Raw genomic sequence first — 24,812 nt, 5'->3', positions numbered from 1 at the left:
CAGCATCTTGGCTTCGATACCAGAGCAGACTGCTTTATGCAGGAGCTTGGCTAGCTGCCGCTCGCCTTTAGACAGCGCGACCTCCGAAACGCAAAACCGCGATCACAAACAGATGGGGTTAACAGAAGCCCCCGCACCCACAGGCTTCCACCCCCCACCCCCCCTCCCGCCAAACATGCAGCGCTTCGCAGGTATCGCTGACTGGAGCCCGCGAGGTTAGTATTTCTGAAGGCCCAAAAAATGAGCAGCCTCGCTAAGTTAGTTAACAGCAACACACTGTCTAATTGCGTGCCCCTCGCTGGTGACTCACTCAAAGGCTCACCCGCGGGGATGGATGGAAGAGGAGGAGGAGGCTGAGATGGGGAGGGAGGGAAGGAGGAAGGAAGGAGGAAGGAAGGAAGGAAGGAAGGAAGGAAGGAAGGAAGGAAGGAAGGAAGGAAGGAAGGAAGGAAGGAAGGAAGGAAGGAAGGAAGGAAGAAGGGTAGGAACAGCCTGACTTGGTGGTGCCCGGTTCCCCACCACCACCCCGTGTGCGGCTATCCGAAGGGGGAAAGCAAAGGGTCGGAACTGAACCTCGTCCCTTCCCCTCCACGCGCTGACCGTGGCAAGAAACGAACGGGGTGGCAAACGGCAGCCTCGCTCTGCCCCTCACCCCCCTCCCGCCTCCGCCACGGCAGCTGCGGCTCCGGCGCTGAAGCGCACACTCTGCGAAGGGGGGGGCAAAATGGCGCCGCCCGCGGCGGGGAGGAGCCGGTTCCGCCACACAGCGACCGCGGCGCGCCGCCGCCTCCATCTACTGTGTGGCAGCCGCGGCCTCCCAGGGCGAGGGGTGGAGCTCGGGCGGTGCAGTCCGTTGGTTCCTGTGCGTCGTAGCTCCCGTCAGCTCGCCGCGGTATTGCTCGGCCTGCCCGGCCTCCCGCAGGTGCTACCTGGCAGCTGTGGGGAGGGCGCGGGCGGCTATGGACACCCCCTTCCCTCTCAGCACGGGCCGACGCTGGAGGGTGGCGGTGCGAGGCTTTAAGGCTGCTTCAAGTGCTAAAACGCGGGAAAGGACAGGGAGAGAAGGCTGGATCCCCTGTAGCAGGGGTGACGAGTGCATTTACACAGGTCTCTGGCCTCAGCCCAAGTATCGGCGCACCCTCATCCCTGCAGCTGCAGCACAAAGAAATGTTTGAAAATAGTACAGCATCTTCCTATCACTGTGAAAAATAGCTGTCTGCATATGTTTTCGCCCTTAGAAATACCGCTGGATCCTTTCTACAACATAGCAAGCCATACCACTTCCAGCTATACCAATAACAGTTCAAAGCTGCTCATTATGGACATTATGAAGCATTTTTTTCTTGAGAGAATGGTCAAACAGTGGAACAGGCTTCCTAGAGAGGTGGTCTGTGCCCCAAGACTATTAGTGTTTAAAGAGTTTGGACATGTTGCCCTTAGCAACATGCTTTAACTTTTGGTCAGCCCTGAATCACTCAGGTAGCTGGACTAAATGATCGTTGTAGGTCCTTTGCAATCAAATAGTTTATTCTATATTGCGCTGGTTAAATGTATCAGGGTGGTTGAACACCTTCCTTTCATAAGGAGTGCCTATGATTTCTGGCAATGGTGGCTTTTCTCTTCCTGTGTCCTGTCAGCTCAACAGGTTGATAGGAAGGGCATGCTGGAGCATTTAACCTACCTTTCCTTTTTCTCTTTTAACCTTTCCTTTATTCTTTCAACTTTTTCTTTCTCCGACTCACCCAAACTGTAGGTTTCTGTGAGTTCAATTTCACCATTCTGCTCATCTGCAAGTACACATGCAGGTTTGTTAGGAGACAGGTTGATGTACCACTGTATAAATTGACATTAATAAATGTGAGGTAAATAGAGTAACAGTGCTTTCTTCACCACCAAAAATCTTGCTTGAAGGTTTGTAGGGTATATAACTTCCAAAATTACATCTTTTTGCTTTATCCTTCTCAGTCCATCTATATTTCAAATTCCTGCCTGCCCACTAAACAGGATCCATATTATTTCTATGAGAATTCATTCTAAGAAACTGACAGGGAGTTTGTAATTTTAAGTACATCTTGGCATTTTACTTGTTTTTGAGGGATACAAAAAGGAGGAAGCTCTGGCAACCACTGCAATGATTTTAACACTCTAGGGGCCATCTGAATGCCAGCTTACTAGAAAATCATCTTATTTTCTGCCTTTTTTCCCCCTTAGCTTCTTTCTGCTACCCTGCTACACTTACATGGGTTTTTTGGCTAGCATTCACTCCCTGTACTTCTTACTACTTCATATAAACACCCTATCAGTCCCCTCTGCATTACTTCCTTCTCGTTCTTACCTCCTACATCAGCTTCAGACAGAGCGACTCTGCTGCTTGCTGCTGAGTGCTGCCAGCCTCTTTCCTGTTGCTTACGATTGTGAAGGTAAAGCCAATACCAGCCCAAGCACTGGCAGCAACAGGGCAAAACACCATGCAGCTAAGATAATATCCTAGAGAGTAAGTGACCTTGGGCTGCTGATTCCTGCATGTACAGAAAAGTCTAGTTATTGCTGTGAGGAGGATGCCCTCAACTATTTCTTCCTGTTACACATTTTACGCCACCTTGGCAACCTTAGCCGAAGCACAGTTATTGGTAAGTATTTTCCTGGCCAAAAGGAGAATCAAAGCATTCTGTCACATTATGAAAGATACTGCAGTCTACCCCAAGGCAACTCAATTTTTTTGCCAAATTCTATGATTTTCCAAAACCTTACATTAAACTGAGGAAGGCAAGGCAGCATATTGCTGACATTTCTTTCATATGTACCATCCATATCTTTACATATATCAGAATTGGTAGAGCAGAGTAATATAAAAACATAGAAAATTGAGATATGCCAATTGCATATGTAATTTTAATAAGGGAATTAATGGGATAATACAGTTGAGCCTGTCCAGTGTGAACTACATAGCTTCCAGGAGCTTGGATAGAATAATGTGACTTGATGAGGTGCCTGAAAAACCACTGGCAGAACATCTTCTGACAAATTTTGTTGTTATGCAAAACTTTTTTACTCATAGTGAGAGGTTACCAGTTGAAAAGCAATTGAAGTTCCTGCTAAATCATGAGCTGAGCAGATGAAAGAACATTCCCACTGTTGCCATTTCTATAGGTGATAACTTCTGGCATAGAAAGACAGATACCTACTGGCTACAGAATCTTAAATTGATATTAAAAAAAATCTAGGAGACAGGAAGTTTACTGTATCTTTGCATAGCTGGTGACAGTGCAGTGCCTGCTCCCTACAAAATTATTTTCCCTTTTCAGGTCAACTTTCAGATCATAAGGTCATTATAAACTGTCTCAGCACTTTTGCAAACTGGAATCTGCTCAAATCATAATGCTTACAAAGTTTCACTTTGAATAGGCTCGATTTTCTTTGTCATTTGTTTTCACTTTTTATTTCTCTACATAACATAAAAAGTCAGAAAGAGATTTTATTTTCCCCTACATAGCATGTAATTTACATCAATCATCCCAGGAGGTCAGTACCACTGGGGTGTCATTTAAATACAATGAATATAAAGTAATGAAGCTTTTGCTGGAGTGGATGGCCACAATTCTTAGAGAAAGAGAGAGAGTTTCTAAAGCATGTGGAGAAAACACAACGGGAGGCCGAGTGAATTCATCACACCACAAAAATGTCTCCATCCTGTCGACAAAGTCATTAAAGGAAAATTAACCATTGTTACTCTAGATGCTTGCATTCCTTTGGCATAATAACCTCAGTATAGAAGCATGTGTGCAAAGAGAATTTGCACACACAAGAGAAAAAAAAATGGATATATTAAAAAAAAACCCCAAACAGTATCCAGATTATGTAATGAAAGAAATCCTCCATGCTCCAAAGAAGAGATGGAGCCTTTGCAGAAGCCACAACTAATAAGGAACCATATGCAGTGGTACAGGGCAGTTTCTTTTCCTCCTGCCAACAAGTCAAAGTAAATGCCAATACGGCATTTGTGGGTTATTCTTTTCAGATAACCCACAAATGATGTTCTCCTTTAATTACATGAATGTTTCTACCCTTTGCTGATCCATAGCCATCCTGAGTTTTAAGATCCCTTGTTGAGATTTCTCCAGTACCATTTCGCTTTTCATACTCATTTACTTCCAATTTTTTTTTATTGTCTCCATTAAAGCAATCTGTGAGGAATGCTTTAATAGAGACCCAAAAAAATATTGGAAGTAAATGTCTCCTTCTCTGGGGACATTCAAAACCCACCTGGATGAGTTGCTGTGTGACCTACTCTAGGTGGTCCTGCTCTGGACTAGATGATCTTTCGAGGTCCCTTCCAACCCTTAAGATTCTCTGATTCTGTGTGAATGGAAGGATTAGAAAGGTTTGCTGTGTTCAATTTTATTTAATTCTTTGGCAGTGAGTTTCCAGATAAGGGAAGGTGTCACATGCATACAGTAAATCATAGCATATACCAGTTTCAGAGAATAGATTGTACTTTGGTGGATCTCCCTCAAAGAAGTACCATTTTAAACCACCTTGCAGCCTCTGGGAAAAAAAAAAAAAAGGTAGCTTTGAAAGCTGCAGCAGAAATCTCTCCCTTTATTATAAATTATTCAATGGTATGGCAAAGTCATGTTTGCCATACTAATATATAACTATGTAATTAAAATAGAAATGTGCTAATTAAATTATCACCTTTATTGTCAAAACCATATGGGCATGTATTACATAGAAATACATAGTTTATGCTCAGTATTTTTTAATACAAAGGCACTACACTCATTTAAGCAAATACCAAAAGGGAAATCTGTCCCTTATTAATTTTGAGCAACTGGTCAAAAATAAACAGTGAGCTACTGAGGAAATGCATGCCAGCAAACATCAAATCATACCTGTTAATTACAACAAATATGCTCACAAACAACAGCAAGCGTGCTACTTATCCATCGTTTACAGACACTGAAGTGTAGGGAAGTGAATTGTTTTGCTGGCAAGTGTCCCAATTAATTGGGCGTGCTATTTATTATGGTGCTGATTAAAGTGTACTCTGCCATATAATAGTCGAGTACAAAGTTGCCAGCTCTTATTCACTCCTGGCTCATATGGATGAAAGTCGGTGAGTAGAGTAGCACGATATGAAAATAACGATGTATTCTGTGCCAAAATGTATTTGAGGCAATTCCAACGCGTGGAAATTACAGACCTGGAGAAACAGAATTAGGCAGCACCATGATCTTGAAGGTAGAAGTTTATGTGTGTAATCCAGTTATGACCAAGACCTTCAAACTGTAATAGTTATTTTTCACATGTATTAACAGTCCTATCAGAAGCCAACACCGTAGGCACGCCCTTAAGTAAGGAGCATACAAATGAAATAGAAAATATGATAAAAGCAGAGTTTTGTTCCTGAGTGACCGGAGTCAGTTCACTTGAAGAAAAACTGCTTAGAGAGGTCCTTTTCCTAGGCACCAACTTCTTCATGGTCTTTCCAGTCAACTGGGACTATAGCTTAAGTAATGGTAGCTTGCTATATGCAGTTCAAAACCATGGCTCTGCAAATGAGGCTGGGAGTTTCGACACAGTCAAGAAAACTTAAACTAGTAATTGTAAATATTATCTGAAGTAATGCTTGAGATTTGATCTCCACCAAGATAAACACCAGAGCAAACCAAATCCGGATTTGTACCAGTAAAGCATTTCTTGGTTCTGGATCATTGCTAACTTACCTTGTTAGTACTGATGCAAGACCTGGATAGAAGGCCCAACTGGTCATGATTATTAATGGACTTACAAGTCTGCACATGCTTTTTGTTCCAACCTACTTCCTACAACGGTCACATTTTGGCGATGTCTTTCATTGTGCCTCTGTAGCCAGAGATGTTCAAAGGGTGACCTCTGTGATTAGAGAGCTCCAGCCAAAGCCTATAACAACAGAAATTAAGTCATGGTGTAAAGCCTTTTTTACAAAGCTGACTGTGCCCAAAAAACACACAGCTCTGAAAAGAAAACCCTGTCAGTATACTAGATATTCTGGTCACTGAAAAATGAGAGCTTACTGCAAAAGCAAAGCTCTAGTTCTGCCAAGCAAGGGAAAGAGCCAGCATGAGTAGCTAGAGACTTCTCTGGCTGGGAAGCAGGTAGCAGCTTGAGCTAAACATTGTCCATATGGATTACAGGGAACTCATTGAAGCAAAACAACCTCACAACACACTAATCACCCACGTAATCACACCTGCCCATTACTCTTGCTCTCCTGCCTGCCACTGTTTAACTGAAACCACCTTACTACACAAAGTGTGCAATCAAAATAGCTTAGCCCTGGTTGAATCAAATGCAGAGTGATCACTAATAGCAGTATATATTCTGGCAACTATGGTTTCAGGAGCAAGTTTCAATTTCAGGTGCAGTCAGTCACCTAAAATTAGATGTCTACATGTGGACTGTGTTTAGGTTCCAATTATAGTCAATGGAAACCCAGTCAACATGGTCAGTGCAGGCAAGAGACTGATTTGCATCATCCAAAAGGCAACACCTATGTGTGGTCATTAGACTTACTCTCTAGAAGCTACTGGCTTCATTTACTAGGGCTGAGTTTAGTTATATACATCACATACTCTAGGGCTGTGTTGTCTGGCCTCCATCTGCCTTTCCAAAGAGTAAAGGGCCTCACGTCCTGATGTCAGGTGCCAGCCTTATGGCAATTTCTTACGTAGCCTAAGGCATCTGTAATGGCACAACAGACTTAATTTTAGGCAAATAAATTGAGCCTTAGATCACTATTGAGTATAACAAGAGCTTAAACAGTTAGTTTAAATGTAAACATTTACATTTGAGACAACCAAATTTAGATGTCTGAATCTGGAACTCAGCTCTCCTCTGGCTGTCATTTGTCCAAGGAAAATAGCATGTATATATAGTTATTGTTTACTTACATTAGATATACAAATTGGAGTATTATGTTGCTTGAAGAAAATTTGCAGGTTTCTAAATCCTTTGTATCCTTAACACAATTACATCTGGGATCATTTTCCCATTAAGCAGGTGGGATCCTCAGGTTAACCATTTCCAAATGACTTCTTTAGATCATTATGGACTCCCATCATAAGCCTTTGAAAGATAAGTGAGAATTAGGCAGAATACTAAACTTTCCTGAGCAGAGGAAATATAAGCAGAGGACATTAATTCTTTCTGTATTGCATATTAATATAATGAAAGTTTCCAGAATCAGTCCATTCATAACAGTAATTTCTTGAAATACAGGAATAGTGCCAGGAATTTGCATCAAATGACTCTTGGATTGGAGAATAAATAACATCAGCCACAGATTGCTAAGGATTTCATTTCCTCAATGTTCAGAAACAGATTCACATTATTTGACTGTACAGAGCAGGTAAAATGCTGAGTTTATGGTTCCCTAAAACTTTTTATCCCTTAGTGTGAGTGCCCAGTGGTGGTGATCTTTATACTTTAGATATGAGATACAAATGTATCAGAGAAGCTTTTTTTTCCCCCCTCTGAATAAATGTTTAAATATTTAGGGCCAAATTCCATTGCTAAACATATGAACACAGCTGTCTTTGAGTTCATTGGAGTTGTGCATGTGTATCTAAGAGCAGAACTTGGCCCTTAATGTTTCAGATTTTAGCACTAAGCCTCCAATGTAAAATAACGTGTGATGTGTAATCCACAGGAAAGGAACAGGACCTAGTTTTAAAGGAAAGCTACAATTACATGTTTCTGTCTTTCTTTTGAGTAAGAGGCACTGCCTTCAGTAGAGCTCCTGAAGATATTCTTACTTCTTCTTGAGACAGTCTTTGTTTTGTATAAGATGTTTCTCTGGCAGCTTTGGTCATTTCTGTAGCTGGAAAACAGAATAGGATACTTTTTTTATTTCTTTCATTTTCCATTCTGCCAGTTTTAACTTAGCATCATGATGGAAAATACAGAAGCATTTGTAAATACTCTGAGATTAATGAATCAGAGACTTTTTTAACTATGCAAAAGTTAAGATGTTGATTTTAAACTATAGGCAATGTATTTAGATCAGCCAAAGGACACGTCCAATCCAAGGAATCAGTATTACAACTATGATCAACCAGTGCATTTTTACTGGAAATTGCTAAAGAGTACCAATACAGAACTCTTGAATCCGGGGAGATTCTTTCCCTATTCATGCTATCTTTTTTTTTTCTCCTCTGTTATAAAGCATTTGTAAAGTATCTAGATGCTTGAGCGTACATTTTATTTATAAAATTCACATTCTCTCAGCAACCTGGTCTAGGGAAAGGTGTCCCTGTCCATAGCAGAGAAGTAGGAACTAGATCATCTTTAATGTTGCTTTCAACCCAAACCATTTTGTGAGTTACCTAAGATCCAGGGCCAGTGAAAACAAAGGATGACTGCATGGTACTCATGCAATATTGTGTGAATGCCATAGGACATGCTGTGTGACAGAAACCTGTACCCATGCAAAAAAAAACCAAACCAAACCAAAACAAAACAAAACAAAACAAAACAAAAACAAAAAAAAAAACCCACAAAAAAAACCCCTGAGATTGACCACTCTGAAATTTCTCCAGGGTTTCAAAATTCCTCAACATGTACTTTCTCCCATCTAATATAGCTCTGGATTTTATCATTATCAAAAAGTACTCTGACTGTTATCAACACTGCAAGTATACTGAACAGTTCATATATTTTAGTGGGTTTTGTGAAAGTCAGGTTCTTGTTGGGGATTAAAGTTTTTAAGGGATGGAAGGCTTTCAAAAGATTTCTTATGATTAGATTCTTTTTCTGTGGTAAGATGCTAATGGTATCCAGCACAGTAGAGAAAGGTCTTGCACAGTTTTAAAGTTTCGCTGATACAAATATGAGAGTGAGATGCTAACTTCCTTTAGTCTTTTTTAAACCCTGCATAGATACATAAACAGATAGACAGACAGATTAAACATTAAGTCTTTTAAAAATGTTGTTCCATTTATGGCCAAAATGATATTTTATGGCATTCATTGCAAAGGTCAACTGGGCAAAATACAAACCATACAAAATAATATCTTCTTTTATCAGTTTGAAAATGACTACTGCTTCAGTTTCCTTCTTCATATGCTAGCTTATTCTTTGTGCAATTGCAAAAATAAATACCATAGTAAACGAAATCTGTTTCTTTCATGATGCTTTCATCGAGCTGGTCAATTATTAATAAGTGTCTAAGAAGCAGAGATACTTGATCCAGTCTGGTCTGGAAAAATAGTTTCTTGGGCTTTTTCACAGAACACAAAGAACACATGGTGTATGAAGGGGCTACAGGATTTGGCTTTATGTATTATGTCATCAACATTATGTGATGACAATATTGATCATTTCCTTATAACATGGGTAATTTCTTCCACTAACTGTTCTGTCAAAGTCAACTTTTCTTTAAATTTGTCTGCATGATCTTAAAACTTATCTGGTTTTGACAAATACCGTGCAACCTTGAGTCCCATATTTATGTAGATGATGACAAAGTGTTAAAAATCCCATTCAGCATCTGACATCCTGCAAGCGTACACCAGCATAGAAAGTCATAGTCCATGTGGACACTGCAGACTTTGCACTGTCTCAATTTTTACTACTGTGTTGGGCCTTTTATATCATCAATGTTTCAGTAGCTACCTACCTACCCCAGACAAATTATGTGGTTTTGATAACTGGTGTCAAAATGTCTACCCACTTCCCTCACATCTTGGAGTAGCATTCAAAACAATTGCTCTTCCAGTAACAACAAAGTCAATCGAGTTCAACACCTATTGTAATAAAATATTCTATACACTCCAAGGTGAATTCTATAGAGGGAAGTTGTCCCATGAGCACTCGACGAGTGATTTGCTACAGTAAGAAATGAACATATCTGACCTTGTCCACACCAATAAGCAACCCACTTCTACTACTACTTGAGTGGATCTGAGGGTGGAAAACTATTTTTGACACCTCTTGTCAGAGACAGATCATTTTTCTAGAGAAGGCAGTGCCCAAGTGACATTGCATAGCTTATGTGTTGAAGTGCAGCAGGTAGAGTTAAGGACGTGGGATCATCACTCAGAAAGGCACTTACTTGTTTTAAATTCAGAATACTTTCATAGTTACAACAGTATTTACTAAGGATTGTGTTGATAATTTCATATATGATAGTCAAAAGAAAATAAGCATGCATATTGCATGCAGCTATGAAATTAGGTAGTCATAAGAGATAATAACAGCCCAGTTGTCCTTTCACATCAGTGTATATTAAGAGGGGTACCAATGAAAGCCACTGAGTTGTGTGTGTGGAAGCCACTAATATTTCTGAAAATATTATATAAAGGTACTTACTACATTTTCCTGATTGCCTGTAATGGTTATGTCTCTATTGGATCCAGAGCATAAAATGGGGAGAGGAAGGGGAGCAAGAAAGGAGTGCAATGATTGAATAGAGTGGGCAGCCAGGAGAAGAAAAATGCCTGTCCCATTCTCATTTACTTAGAGATACAGAGCAAACAGCTTTCAGACTTACTAAACATTTTGAAGATACTAAGAGCTTTCTGTTTATTTCAGACGTGTAAAATGTCATAACTTGCCAGTAAATACAGCTAGGCATGGACGTGCATGCATGAAGATAACATATTAGTTACAAGAATTAGAACTGTCCTGACATTATCTTCTCTCTCTTTCCCGAATCGGAGTGAATGTGCCATAATATAGCAAAAATTTTAAGATAAGTAATGTCAGAAATGGCTTTTTTTTTTTCTCCAAGCTGCCAAATGTCTATTTTAGACATAACATCGCCCTTTACTGTAGCCTTCCACATAAAAGCAACAGGAACAGTAATGTCTCTAAGCAGGCATGAATGATTGGCTTGCAGATTCTTTACCAAAAAGGGAGTTTATTTACTCCACACAGGTCATAAATTTCCTTAGAAAAACTATCAGTGGTAATCTACATGTGGTGTTTAGTAAACAGAGCTTTCCTCTGATTCCCTCAGTCCACGTTCTTCAATTGTCAAAAACAGTGGAAGATGGTTTTCTCATGCATAAAAATTCTAGTTCTTTAAAGCGGAGGGAAAATGAAGAACTGAAAGACTTTACAGATTCTTCAGCAAGACAAGTTTTTAGTCATAGAAATATGAAAGGATAAAGGATAAGGAGAGTAACCCAAAGTAGCAAGTTACCTAAAGGCTAGCCTCTACTTCTCTTAGGTGAAACAGCACCTTATTCCATGAAGACTCCCATTGAAATCAGTGGAACTGGAGACAGAATAAGGCTTTTCTCTTTTTCCTTCTTAGCAAGGCGAGTCGGGGGGGGGGGTGGGGGTGGAGAGTGATAAAAGTGAGATATGCCTTTACATGTAACAGGCTTTTTATCTGCTCAAATATCATGCTAACCTCAGGTGCCAGGCATAGTACATTTGAAAGCGTTCCAAAGATGGGAAGAATTGCTCTATCTTCTCCACTACAAAGAAAAGAGTGGTAGTAATGAGTGTTGCTGTGGTCTTCCAAGCAAGGCTTTGCATCTACTTTCCCCTCTCTGAGGACCTCTTACTCATTCCTCCTGGACACTTCCAGGTTGTCTTTCTTCTTATGCTTAAATTAGGAAAACATTTGAATGACTATCTTCAAAATGAGTTTTGCCATGGAAGGACAGAAAGATTTCTCCCTTGCTTTTCACTATGAATACATTTAATAAATGACCTAAATATTAATAAGATAAACTAGTATAACAGGTTTTGATATTACATGACATAAGCTCTTAATATTGTAATATTCCTATTGCCCCAAGGTCACAGAATCTTACTCACATTTGAATGTCTAGTGTTAATGGTGCAGATTTTAATGACTCATGTACCTTCTAGGGCCTGACCAGCATTTGAAACAAATAGTTTAAAACTTAAAATACTTAACATAACTGAATTATGAAGTGCATTATGAAATAAATGGCCAGAATTTGTACATGACTCTTTTTTCTCTTCTAGCATTTCAAAACAGACTGTTTAAAAAAAATCTGACTTCAGAGCTGAGAGTATAAGCCAGATTTCAGCCTGTAAGGAATTTTTATGGCTGAATTATAGGCTTCTAAAAGACACAATTTAAAACTGAACTGCTGACAGTCATTCTGATCATATTTTATAAGCTACTATTAACTAGGATGAGACCTTAAAGGAGGAATAGATCCCATATCTATCTGCTGACTCTAGAGTTTCTTATCCTTTCCTCTAAAACAGTGCAGCCTACTGTCAAGGAGAATATTGGTCAGACTAGACTGTCTACAGATCCAGTCCAGTCTAGCAAGCCCAGTGCTGCTGTGGAGGCTTTGAAAAATTCAGCTGCCAACTACTGCATCTCTACTGAGCACGCGCAAGAGAAACCTCAACAACTTTCAGCAACTTTTGTCTCGGCCAAGTTCGGGTGGATCCTTTTGGTCAAGAGCAACAAAATTAACTTATCTGATTTTTGCTCCTTATTCCTCTCCTACTTCGTAAAACTTACCCTTCTCAGATCTGAAATAAATACTGGGGTGATTCTAAGAAATTTTAAACTGTTGTGAAACAATATGTTTTCTCTTAGTGCCTTAGAAGAAACACAAATATTTCTGCTGGAAGTTTCCAAAAAATTCAGCTTGAGGCAGACTCAGGATTGAAAAGCTGATCCTGAATAGTTAAAAATTGGCAACATTATGTGAGTGAAAACAAGGTTTTATACTTGAAAGTGGTAGACAAGCTTAACTGTAGATACTGCTGGCAGCTTCACCTATAATATTTTTTCTGTCAGATATTCATCTTTCATTACTACAGAGAATCATTCCTGTGATGTCTGATATTTTGTGATCTGCTCGTATGGTTTGGTTTTGGACTGACAGTCTTGTCTCCAGTGACTTGGCTGCCAACTCCACAATAGTCAACTGAGGGATTAAGCCGGTGTTATGCTCCACACACCCAAGGTTTTAAGGCCACACGACATGTGGGGCACCCATATATCATGCTAAAATGTGATCAGGATGCTCAGCATTTTCAGGATTACATTAAGTTATACGATAAATACAATTCTGTTCTTGATTATCTAGTCTGGCTTGACTATGCTTCCTTCACCATTTGAGTGAATTTTCAGGAAAGAAAGGTCAAAAATAGACTAATTTTATAGTTCCTAAAGGAGTTGGTTTACTCTGACAGCTATATTTACTCTGCATTTGCCATTACTATATGCTTTCTCCTTCTATTTCGGACCTGTAGACTGCACCATCTCTTTCAAGGTTCTTAGAAGTCTATCACTAGTTGTTGTTTTTCTATTGCTTCAGCTTCAATATTCCTGTAACTAACAAAGAATGTGCCTGAGTCTTTTTTTCTGCCTTTCATGCCACTGAGAATAGATTTACAATGTGAATCCTCACCGTTGCAACATTGGGAGAGTAAATGCAAGGGCCTGGTGGTGTGCTTGTGGTTGAGAGGATGAAAAGCAATATCTCCCAGTCGAGACTGTCTTACATGTTGTAGTATCTTCTGTGTGAGCTTTATGGAGCTTGTATCTGGCCAGAGTGCACTTCATTAGTCTCTTAAAAAACAGCATGCAAAATTTAGAAACTCTGCAAGGTTCCAAATGTATAAACCCTTTTTAATTACAAACAGTTATACCACCCACTTTCTGCATGGTTAGTCAAGGGAACCAGTTTTCACTGAGGTCAACAGAAAAACTAACCGTGAAGTTTCTGGCTCATGCTGATTTTATATATGCTGAAAGAAGGAAAAAAGGGGAAAAAAAAAAGAAGAAAATTTAAAGTCTCCTTTTTTAACCTTTATATCTCTAAAACAATGTGCTGGTTTTATCTGAATTCACTCAAGTTAAAAAGCACAACTTTTTTCTCATCTGAAATTATTAACACAGAAGTTGGGAGGAGGATTAATGGAAAGGGACAAGGTCAGTGTTGTAGAGTCAGTCAGAAAAAAAATATAGTTTATCCCTGACAATGGGGACCCTAACAACTTTCTACAGTTAATTTTTAGTTTGCATGTTGGGAGCTAAAAGGAAAAAAAAAAAATCTATCTTTTACTTGAAAAAGACAGGCCATTCATTTTTCTAATCATACTACACATTCAGGTTTTTACTGCCAGAAAGCACAGACCATACTTTCTCTTTCAAACAGTGTTAGAAGCTGACAAGTAGGCCCATGTTTCTTTCCTATGCAATGATGACATGGTCATTTGCTGCTTTAAACCTCATTGAAATACACACAATTCCAATGGGGCATAAGAGGTTGAAGACAGGGAAGGAAATGGGAGAACCCTACAGCAGGACCAAGACCAAGCTTATTAGAGAAGCAGAAAATACATCATTTAGGGAAAAAAGAAAAAAAAAAGATAAAAAAGTCAGAAGCGGTAACTATTTACTTTGTTGTTTGTATAACGTGCGTTTTACTGCATGCCATGGAAAAGACAACAATTTTTCAGTAGCGACACACCAGCTTTCAGAATTTTTCTCCTGGTATTACCAGTATGCTTTCCAGATGCAGAGCCCCGTGAACCTTTGTACTTCTGAGAATTTAACAGATATTTTTATATCTTAAAAAGTATATGGCAATAGTTAGTACCCCGTTTTATACCGAAGGAAAACTTGCTAAAATGCTTGTTTGAGGTCACAGAGCAGTTCAGCCTTGAACCCTGCGACAGAAAGCAAGAGACTCAGCTCTCAGTCCTCACTTCCTACTGAAAATACTGCTAGAAAAAGTAATATTCTCAAAATTTATTTTTTCGGTGTAATCATTTTCTAGCCTGTCTTTCAAACTTTGATGCTTACATTTGTATCGGGGACTATAAACACTAAAAAACAGTGCATGGTGCTGAAATATTAAATGCTTTTTACTAATTTTGGGACAAAAATAATTGTCTTTTATCAGGGCCATAAATCAATGGGGCAGGGACACAGTAGCTAAACAAACCATAGTAGTCCATAGCCTTACTAGTTACAGAATTCATTACCACATGACTAACAGATCAAATAATGTGCAAATCTTAGAGTGACTATTTGTCATACTTAATAAAAAGTAAAGAATAGCTGGGTAAGCAGTCAATTTACAACCAAAGGGAAAGTAAAGGGCTGACAAGAGTCACTGGGGCTTATCCTGCCTCTACTGCAGGAAATTTGGGCAAAACCTTATCTCGAATTAAGCTAATTTAAGTTCACATATTTTGGTCAGTGCACATTTTCACAAGTGAATTAAAAAACTTCAGGAAGCTAGATGTTGGAAGGAGAATATTGGCAAGTCCTGAACTATCATAATAATCGCTTCACATTGCTATAGTTGCTCTGACTAAAAATACCCAGTACAATAACAAACCCAGTGGACCCATTTGTTTATTCCCATTTCACAGAAGTTATTTACATATGTAGAGAAGCTCAAAGTAAATCTTGTATTCATCATATTTACAGCACATTCCAGCCCAACAAACTGGCATCGAAACCCTTTCTTTAGGGAACATCATCCAGGTTAGAATCTTTCACATCTGACAATTATTTTTCATCTTGAGCATACGTTTCTTACAACCAGGAGCATGTTGGGCCCATGTTTTATAAATGTAATTGTAAACAAACTCGCTGCTCTTTAAAACATTACCTTTTTGTCCAAAAGCAATATAATTATGCCTGTATTCATAACATACTTAAAAGTGAAAAAGCTAAAAGACAGTTGAAGTAGCTGCAGACATAGCCGTGCTAATGAAAATCTTATTTTATAAAGTGGATACAAAGGTGTTTGTTAAGATATAGTTTACCATCCAAACACATTTCTTTCACTAACCTCCTACAATTCTCTAATGTCTTAAAATATGACCTATTTTTGCAACCAGTGCTAAAATTCCGAGAAGTTCTGAAATAAAACCAGAGGAAAGCCGAGCAGCAGGGTTGCTCTCCATTTCAGCCAAATCCAAGCCAATGTTCCAGATTATATATATCAAAATATAAATTACTCTATTTTTCCTGAAAAATCCCATCCAGCTTTTATGCAGGTCCATAAACATTACTGGTACTTTTATTAATTTGTCCATAGCCATTTAAATAAAACTCTAGTGCTCTGAGCTGTGATCTGTTCCAGGCTGTAGTAAGTTCCTGCTAAATGTGTAAACGTTCAGCAGAAAGATATTTTTGCACGGAGACTGAAAATCAGCTGTGCCAGATACCTGAAACTTTGTTAGGGCGTTCAGTGGAAAATTTTATTTCGACATTATAAATAACCATCGACTATTTTTAAGTGACCTTGTACCTGTACCTTCCAATAACTTATATTTTAGTTTATCCTAATTAAATTTTTATTTTTATTTTAGTAGGAAGAGAGGAGAGTGTAAAAGTTTTAGTATGGCCGATTAAAAGTTAGGAATGTATCTTCTTGTTTGAAATAAAATAAATCATGATTATCAGACATATACTATTGGGATAGAAAACAACCTCTTGCCCTTCTTTCTAGTACCTTTGGCATGGCTGTAATGGAATGTATTTCCCCTCCAGGTAAAGCTAAAGGGGGAAGACAAAAGAACCTGTGGTCATAAACATTTTACCAATATAATTATGAAAAAAAAATTCTCTTGTAACTATAGCAAACCGGGGCTTCTGAATATACTAGTCCTCTTAGGTGACGTGTAATTGCTCTTTGGAAATGCCTGTGGCCACTTTTGGGGAAACACAGATCCCTAGGGTTGTTGGAGAAGTGAGGCGAGCTCAGGAGGGGTTTGCAGAGTTGTCTATAGTGATTGCATTTCATAACGGGATGGAAAACTTCCACAGCCCCTCCGACGCTGGACTAGGAAAGCCGGGGGGGGTGGGGGGGGGGGGGGGGTAGAGAGGAAGAAAAAAAGGCGAGGGGAAGGGATAAAAAAGCGGGGAGGGGGGAAGAGGGCATAGATGCGGCAAGGCAGTGGGTCAGGGGCTGTCACTCCCCATTTTAACCGTGGGAAAGGCGGAGGAGCGGCGGGCAGGCGCGGAGCGGAGCGGAGGCGGCAGCCGCGGTGCGCGGAGCGAGAGCTCTCCCCTGTGACCGAACATCAGATCTCTTCTTCCTATTATTATTATTCTTATTCTTTAAAACCCCAAACGGCAGGAGAAGCGCTGCAGCCTGTCAGCTGCCTTCGCACCCACCTTCCCCCTGTGCGGAGCCGGGACTTTCGCTCTCGGGGGGAAGGGCAGAAATTTTGAGGAGGGGAGAGGAACGTTGCCAGGTGTTGCATGGTGGGCAGCACTGCCAGCTAGGCCGGCGGAAGGTGTGGAGACTTCGCAGGGCGCGGAAACAGCCCCGAGAAGTTCTTCATTCCCTCCCACAGCCCCATACACACCGCCGTGCCCATGTACGTGGGGCCGCTTCACGGAGGAGCGGGAAGGACAAACCTGACTTTTCTGCTAGGTCTGGGTACCGGAGTTAAGGTTTGAAAAGGCTTCATAAAAAGGACATTCCTCCTCCACCCCCACCCCCCGCCAAGACAGACAGACATCGAGACAGACAGACAGACACACAGCCCCGAGTCACACACAGGAGGCGAGCAAGGAGCACACACGCAGCGCTGGCTTTTTACAAGAAGGTGGAAATAGCAAGTCGAAGTAAAGCCTTAGAAATTAGAGGGAGGGTTGTGATAGGTGGTTATCTGCCCTGGGAGGCGTTTACACTTTTTTACTATTGGGTATGTAAATTGTTTTTAATAAGATCTGCCTTTTTTTTTTTTTTTTTTTTTTTTTTAAGGGAGAAAGCAAACCAGACTCCCTTTACCTTAATAGTCTGAAGGGGGTTTATAGCTTTCATTCATTCAAGGAAATGGTTTAGGCTTTAGACTACCGGAGACTTAGAAAAAGAAAAAACAAAACAAAACAACCCTTTGGCACCAGATTATTCTTACTTCTTTTTTTTTTTTTTTCCCAAACAAGTTTTTTTGTGGTTTTTTTTTTTTTTTTTTTTTTTACCAGACAAAGCCAAAAAGTGTTAATAGAAAAAAAAAAAAAAACCAACCCAACCCAGGGAGAAGTGGCGATCAGAGACTGTCTTCTGCTCCCCCCCTCCCTTCCCCGTCCCTCTACCCGTGGGTGAGAGGAACTTAAAGCAAAGCTGCTGCTCCGAGGAGGGATGCACATTGTCGTATTGATTTGCGAGGCTGCAGAAGTCAGAGGGCTGAAGCACCACGTGCTGCTGACTCCCATCAGCATAATGATCGCCTCAGCCAGAGACTCCTGTATATATAAACCGCAAAAACCTAATCATTAGAAATCCCAGCCTCCAAAAACCACATTCAGGACGAGGGGAAAAAAAAAAAAAAACCAAACCAAAGACTTTTTTTTTTTCTTTTTCGACTCCTTCATCTTCCCCGACCTCAACTTCTTGGGACCCAAAAGAAGTTTATTGGGTTTTGACTGCTTTTTCTTTTTTTTTTTTTTTCTTTTTTTAAATCCCAAACAAACCGATTTTTCAGAGAGAAAAAAATAACCCAAACCGGCATTTTTATGATTTTTCTGGTTTTTTTTGGTTTGTTTTTTTTTTTTTTGCTGCTGTTGTTCATCAAGAGCGGAAAAAAGAGAAAGATTTTTGTTTGCCTATTCAACTCCACGGACTTGGATCCAGCGGCGACTTAATTAAAAGGAGCGGACTGCACCGAGGCTGCCTTTCCCCCGAATTTGCTTGTTCATATTTTAGAAATCAGCCTCAGGAGGGGTGTTTTGGGGTATTGGTTTGGGTTTCTTTCCCAGATATGCTCCCCGCTTTTTTTTCCCCAGAGAATCTGAAAGTTCGGCTTTTTTCTTAAGTCCTGATCCTCCCAAAGGAATTGACTAAAGTGTTATTAACTTAGTTATTACTCGTGTGACTTTCCTCCTCACCCCAGCAACCCCAGTTAACTAACTTTCCACGCCGAAGTCGCTTCGGGAGCGGTTTTTTTTTTGGAGGGGGAGGCACTTTTCCCAAGCCCCTTCCCGAGATCCCGCTTCCTGAAGCCAAAGGCAATAAGCCGGGGAGCCCAGAGTCTCCTCGCCTGTGTCCCAGCGAGGCTTTTTGTTTGCTCTTTTCATTTTTTATGTGTCCGGGAGGAGGAAGATCTCTTCGGAAGAAATCGGGACATTCCCCTGAACACCCCATTCTCCGGGGCTGAGAGTTTCGCTCCTCTTCTGGCAGCCACCAACAGCAGCAGCAGCCCAGGAAGCTGAACCAGCAGCGAGTTTTACTTCTCCCAAGACAACCTTTTGAAAAAATCTGAAAAGGAAAGGAGGACGAGGGAGGGAGGGGAAGAAAAAGGAAAGAAATTCAAGCATTGAGGGAAGAAGCAGTGGCGAGAAGGAGGGAAAAGAGGAGAGACTGTGCAAGAAGGAAGGAAGGAAGGAAGGAAGGAGGAGGAGGAGGAGAAGCAGCAGCAGCAGCGTTTTGCAGCTGGGCAGAAGCCGGGACCATGCAGTTTCCAGCCGGGCTTTGCTAAGAGGGGCAGCCTCGGACCCCACAGCCAGACTCTGTCTCCTCGCTGCTCCAGGCTGCAGGCGTCCACAGATCGGCATCGCCCCCCAACCCGTTCATCATTCTTTTTTTAAAACAAAACAAAACAAAAACAGACTGAGATTTTTTTTTCTCTCTCTCGTGCGTTTAATCCGCTCCTAAGTGTTTTTGTTTGTTTGATTGTGGAGATTTTTTTTTCCTGATTTGCTCTTTTTGCCCCTTACCCTCACCGCACCACTTTTTCATTCACCCCTTTTTTCGCTACATTTTTTTTTTGCAACCCCCACCTCCCACTACACGCCTCCTCAAGTGATCCCCCTACAGCTCCTCCACCCCCCCCCCCCGCCCCCCAATTCGCTAACTTGTGGCTGTTGTGATGCGTATTCCCGTAGATCCCAGCACCAGCCGGAGGTTCAGCCCCCCCTCCAGCAGCCTGCAGCCTGGCAAGATGAGCGAAGTCAGCCCGGTCGTAGTAGCCCAACAGCAGCAGCAACAGCAGCAGCAGCAGCAAGAAGCGGCGGCCGCCGTGCCCAGGCTGCGCCCCCACGATAACCGCACCATGGTGGAGATCATCGCTGACCACCCGGCCGAGTTGGTCCGCACCGACAGCCCCAACTTCCTCTGCTCCGTCCTGCCCTCGCACTGGCGCTGCAACAAGACCCTCCCGGTGGCATTCAAGGTGAGACACCCACCCCTCCCGCAGCCGCTGCCCGGCGATGCCTCCCCCCGCGCCGCGCTTCCTCCCGCAGAGCCGCCTCTGCTCCCCCCGGCCCACAGGGGCTTCTCTGCCCAGTCGTCCCCCCTCCCGCCCCCCCGGCCTGCAATGCCTCCTGTGCTCCCCTGTCCTGCAGTGCCTCCCGTTCCCGTCAGTCCTGCAATGCTACCTATGCTCGCCTGTTCTGCAATGCCTCTCGTTCCCCTAGGTCCTGCAATGCCTCCTGTGCCCCCCAGCTCTACCGTATCTTCTGTGCCCCCCGCCCAGTCCTGCCCCCCACGGCCCTCAGGGGCTTCTGTGTACCCCCTATCCTGCAATGCTTCCTGTAACCCCCCGCAGTCTTGCAGTGGCTTCTGAATCAAGCCCTCCTTCTGCTGTGTCTCCTGTGCTCCCTCCGTCCTGCTGTGACTCCTGTAGCCCCATACCCCCGACCCGCGGTAACTTCCGTGTCCCATACCGTGCCCCGTCTCCTGCGACGCATCCTCGCCCCCACCGCATTCCAATGCCTCTTGTGCACCCCCTGCCCCCCCCCCCCCATGTCCCCCCTGGCCCTGCGCCCGGTTCTCCCTGTTCTGCCCGCTCCCCGCTTCAGCGGCTCCGGTGTCTCCCGGTGATGCGCCCCCTCCTCTCGCTCTCCCGCCCGCTCACCGGCACAGTGCTTACCCTCGAGACCCGTCCCGTTATCTTCGTCCCCGCGGGGCAGCGCCGACGTGTCCCCACCGCACACAGAGGACACACTCTGTACCCCCCAGCAGCACCCCCAGAGACATCTCTCAACACCTTCAACATCTCCCCCCCCGCCCCCGACCCCTCTCCTGGGCTTTCTTTTTTTTTTTTTTTTTTTTTTTTTCCCCTCCTAAAAAAGCAACCCAGCCCACCTTTCCCTCACCGAGGGACCATTTGCCGGACCTCTCTGTGGAGGTGCGAGGTGACCACTCCTCCCTGCCCCGAGTAGACTGGTAACTCACCCACAGGGATACCCCTGTCTTCCTCCCCACTCCCGGGAGTGAGACTGGGGGATTTAGGATGGCTTTGAAACGTTCTGGGGGGATTGGGATGGGAGAAGAGGGACTGACGCTTTGACCCCTTACCCCAGAGGCAGCTCAGGATGAGATGGGGCTAGCATGGGGGGACACGGGACCCCTGCACTTCTCCTGGTGGACAAGTGAGGAAGTGGCTGGCCAGAAGACCTCTCCTTGTCAGGGCTCACATGTTTCAATAATAAATACAACCCCCATCTGCATCAGGGATGCTGCTTTTAATGTTCTGTCTAGATCCCCACAGTGTGCTAATGAGAGGAAATATCTTTTTTTTTTTTTTTAAAGCCTTTAATAACAACAACAATACTTTCATGCTTTAAAGCAAGCCCTCTTCCTCCTCTAGCAATATTTGAAAGTGTTCCCTCCTAGGAGTTTTCTCTCCTGTGGCATTTAGTAGGGAAAAGGCAGTGACCTGGGTGTCCCAAAGCACCTGCCCGAGACAGTAGGGAGGTGGTGCTGTGAGGGACCTATTGCTCCCACATCCTTTAGGTAAAATCAACATGCCTAGAAATCACTCAAAAAGTAAAAGAGTTTGGATATGGTCTCACCCAGCACATTTCCAGAACATGTTCTTGTGTTTTATGATTGCTAGCCATGTTTTCAGGGCCGTTTGTCTAGGAAAAATTGGTAGAAAAAGTTAAATGAGCTCATGTTAAAGTGACTAGTGATAAAGATGAAGCTTTGCATAAAAAATGATACAGGAGTGCACACCAGAGCTGCCTAAAGCACTGCTGTGTGGGGGAGAAATCTTTGAGAGAGCTGCAAGAGGAGCCCTTTATGCAGGGCCTGCTTGCACAGGTCACGATGGACCGACTCAGTAGAAATGTCAGAAGTGTCTTCTTGTTTTCCTAACTCATTGTAGCACTCAAAGGCTCTCTCGGTGAGGTTCATGGTGATTCTGATTCACAGGGGCTGCGGGGTGAGGAGGAAGAGCTTTCAGAGAATTGTGATTATAATTTAATTGAGCTTTAGATTGAGTTGGTACTAGAGTTACTCTTTATAGAAGGGACACGAGAGCTGTTACGTTATTGTACTCACACTGCAGTTTTCATTTGAAACGTCTGAGCCTTCTCCTACCTTACAGCAATTCAAAGGATGCAGTTGCAGTTCATTAGAATAAGGAAAAATCTAAACTAAATATTAAAATATCTAGAATATTGTTGCAATGAGAATGCTTACATGTAATTGAAGGACAGTGAAAGGTTCACAGCATTTCCCCATCTTTTTGTGTTTATGTAGATATATATATATATATATATGTCATATATTTGGGTTCTATATTTGTTTGCTGACAGGGGGGCATAGATACGACCAATTTACTGATGCATCAAGAGTACGCATTGCCAGTTCCACCCTTCTGCTGTGGGTGCATCAGTGTTTTCACACACAGTGTGTGGTGCTTACTTCTAAAGACACACATGCTCTTATTTGCTGCTAAATTCATTTGAAGCTGAGTTAAAATAATTTTGACTGTTTCAAAAAACTTATTTTTCAAATATAACTTGCATTCAGATGTCCAGTACTGTTAGACCAAGGAAGCTGCTTGTATCACATAGTGAAACACTTGACTGTGGTATAACAGAACGGGAATTATCTCTGAAAAGGAAAAAAAAAAACAAACCAGATTTGGGCTATAGAAATCTCAACTAAACAGTAACATGAAATTCAAATAGCTCACAGGCATCACACTTTTTGAAGTTTTATTGGCAACAAATACTATGTTGATAATAATGTTTTGAGTGGTGTGATAAGTGTCTTGTAATTCTCTTGCAGAGATCTCTAGTTATAAAGTATTCTGGATATTGCGCTGTTTTAATTTTTAAAAAAGTCGCATATAAATCATGTGAAAGAAGGGAAGTGTGTTAGAAACAGTGCTGGATTTGATTGTAATTTTTTAAAATAATGTTAGCTTAATATTGGATTTGAATTTTAGATTTTAATATTTACGTGCACTGGGGAGGGAATTTGTGTTGCATATATTAACTAATAAGATTGTCCATGCAAACTGGTTTAGTGGGGAAGAGTATTAGCCATGTACCTACTAATACCACTCTAACTATCTAGTGCTATTCTGGCATAAAAGAAATAGATGTAGTACACCTGGGTTCAAATCGTACTCATTTAAGCCAACAGTACTTTATTTGAGTCAAGTCATTAGAACTCGTCTCTCTCTTCATGTATCAGTCTGGGAGTTTTTACTGAAAGTCATAAAGCTCCAGATTGCCACGTTAGATGTTACAAGTGGCTTCTGTGTGATGCTGATAGTAGCAACAAGTAATAGCCGATCTAAAGGTAGAGGGGGAAAAAAGGGATGTGAAGTCTAAAATCTCTCCCCGGTAGCACCACAGTAGTTAAGGGTCTGTCAGCATTTCTACTCCAAACCCCAATTTTCAGAGTTTATAACTCAGCTGTTTTAAATAACTTCAAGCTGCAACCTGCTGTATAAATTGTCAGCCCAGATGTATATTTTGAAACAAAAAGTAGTCTAAATCAGTTATTCTGTTTTAGGTTACAGAACATTACAATATTTTTAATAGTATCAGATGCTCTTTTGGCAATCTCTGGAAAAGGCGTTCTCAATACGGAAGATTTTACATTTAGAGTCTGTTTCAATTCAGTGTTTTGCAAGTAAAGTTATTGAAATGGTAGATACCAATGTTAGAGAGGAGCTACTTAGCATGTACACTACCTTGTTTTTCTCTAAACAAGCATTTTACTCTGAAGAAAGTCTTAGTACCTGCTTAGTACCAAAGTAGTTTTGCTTTGTGCTTCTAACTTCCGTCTTTAGGCTACATACTTTGACCAGTTCAAATCCCACTGGACCGAAACTGGGCAAACAGGTTGCCTAACCAGAAGAGAATGGTGCTATGCAAAAAAATACATAGTTATTTTCAGCTTATAAGAATTGGTTTGGTTTTATTTTGTGGCTTCACCTGACTTCAAGTATCTTTTGAACTTTAGTTTAAAAAAAAGGCAAAAGCAAAATCTATCTTTAAAAACCAGAATGTGCAAGTAGTTTAAAATAAGATTTTGAAATAGGAGGTATTTATGTTTGAGGAATAGATAAGGAATGTGCACTATGGCTACTTTTAATCTTTAATTTTTTACACAGTCCTTATTCAATTCCCAGTGCACTTTCAATTCTCTTTCTAACAACATGTAAATAATTTTGGATTAATACATGACATAAAATTACCAAGTCAAGGTTTATGCCAACAGTCTTTCAGTATGTAAAGTTACTTTTTTAAATTCTCAAAATGATGTGTATTTCTCAGGGTTTCAAGCTTGTTTTGCAAAGTTTTTTTTTCTAACTAGTGCTATTATGTATGTGTGCAATAGTCTTCTGGTATTTCATGGCAAAAAACGTAGGAAATTATTAAATGAGCGGGCATTTTACTCCTGTTGCGTAGCAGGAGAGCCTCCCATGTAATTAGGACTTTATTAGTCAAAGTTTTTATTTTCACCTCAGATTTCAGTTTGTATTCTCCTTCAGTTGTCTCCTAATGATACAAATAGCAGTGTTGCATCATACTACATCTTAAAGCTGGTGCATGATGCAGTTCGTGATTAGGCTTGATTGGGCCAGTAGCTTGGGCAGCAGCACAT

At 41.5% G+C, this 24,812-nt stretch overlaps 2 protein-coding genes across 9 annotated transcripts in view; one reads left to right on the top strand and one right to left on the bottom strand.

The window, feature by feature from the left end:
• The window catches only part of SUPT3H (SPT3 homolog, SAGA and STAGA complex component), a 268,407-nt gene extending 267,750 nt beyond the window's left edge, over positions 1–657 (bottom strand). For 2 of the 5 annotated variants that reach the window (XM_061989508.1, XM_061989513.1), the window contains exon 1: positions 323–371. The gene's annotated coding sequence lies outside the window, so the exon portion shown is untranslated. Of the gene's footprint in view, positions 1–310; positions 380–573 lie in introns of those variants that run through there. The other 3 variants (XM_061989512.1, XM_061989511.1, XM_061989509.1) reach the window with 3 other exon arrangements.
• RUNX2 (RUNX family transcription factor 2) overlaps positions 1–24,812 on the top strand; it is a 150,386-nt gene that overhangs the window by 43,532 nt on the left and 82,042 nt on the right. The window contains exons 1-2 of one of the 4 annotated variants that reach the window (XM_061989507.1): positions 19,828–19,920; positions 19,960–20,130. In XM_061989507.1, coding sequence (XP_061845491.1) covers positions 19,828–19,920; positions 19,960–20,130 — 264 coding nt within the window. Of the gene's footprint in view, positions 1–19,827; positions 20,131–24,812 lie in introns of those variants that run through there. The other 3 variants (XM_061989505.1, XM_061989506.1, XM_061989504.1) reach the window with 3 other exon arrangements.

The sequence above is a fragment of the Colius striatus genome, chromosome 2 (genome assembly GCF_028858725.1).
Source record: "Colius striatus isolate bColStr4 chromosome 2, bColStr4.1.hap1, whole genome shotgun sequence".
In the NCBI taxonomy this organism is placed as follows: Eukaryota; Metazoa; Chordata; class Aves; order Coliiformes; family Coliidae; genus Colius; species Colius striatus.
Note: the sequence above shows the minus strand (reverse complement) of the source record. Positions and strands in the feature narration are given on the sequence as shown.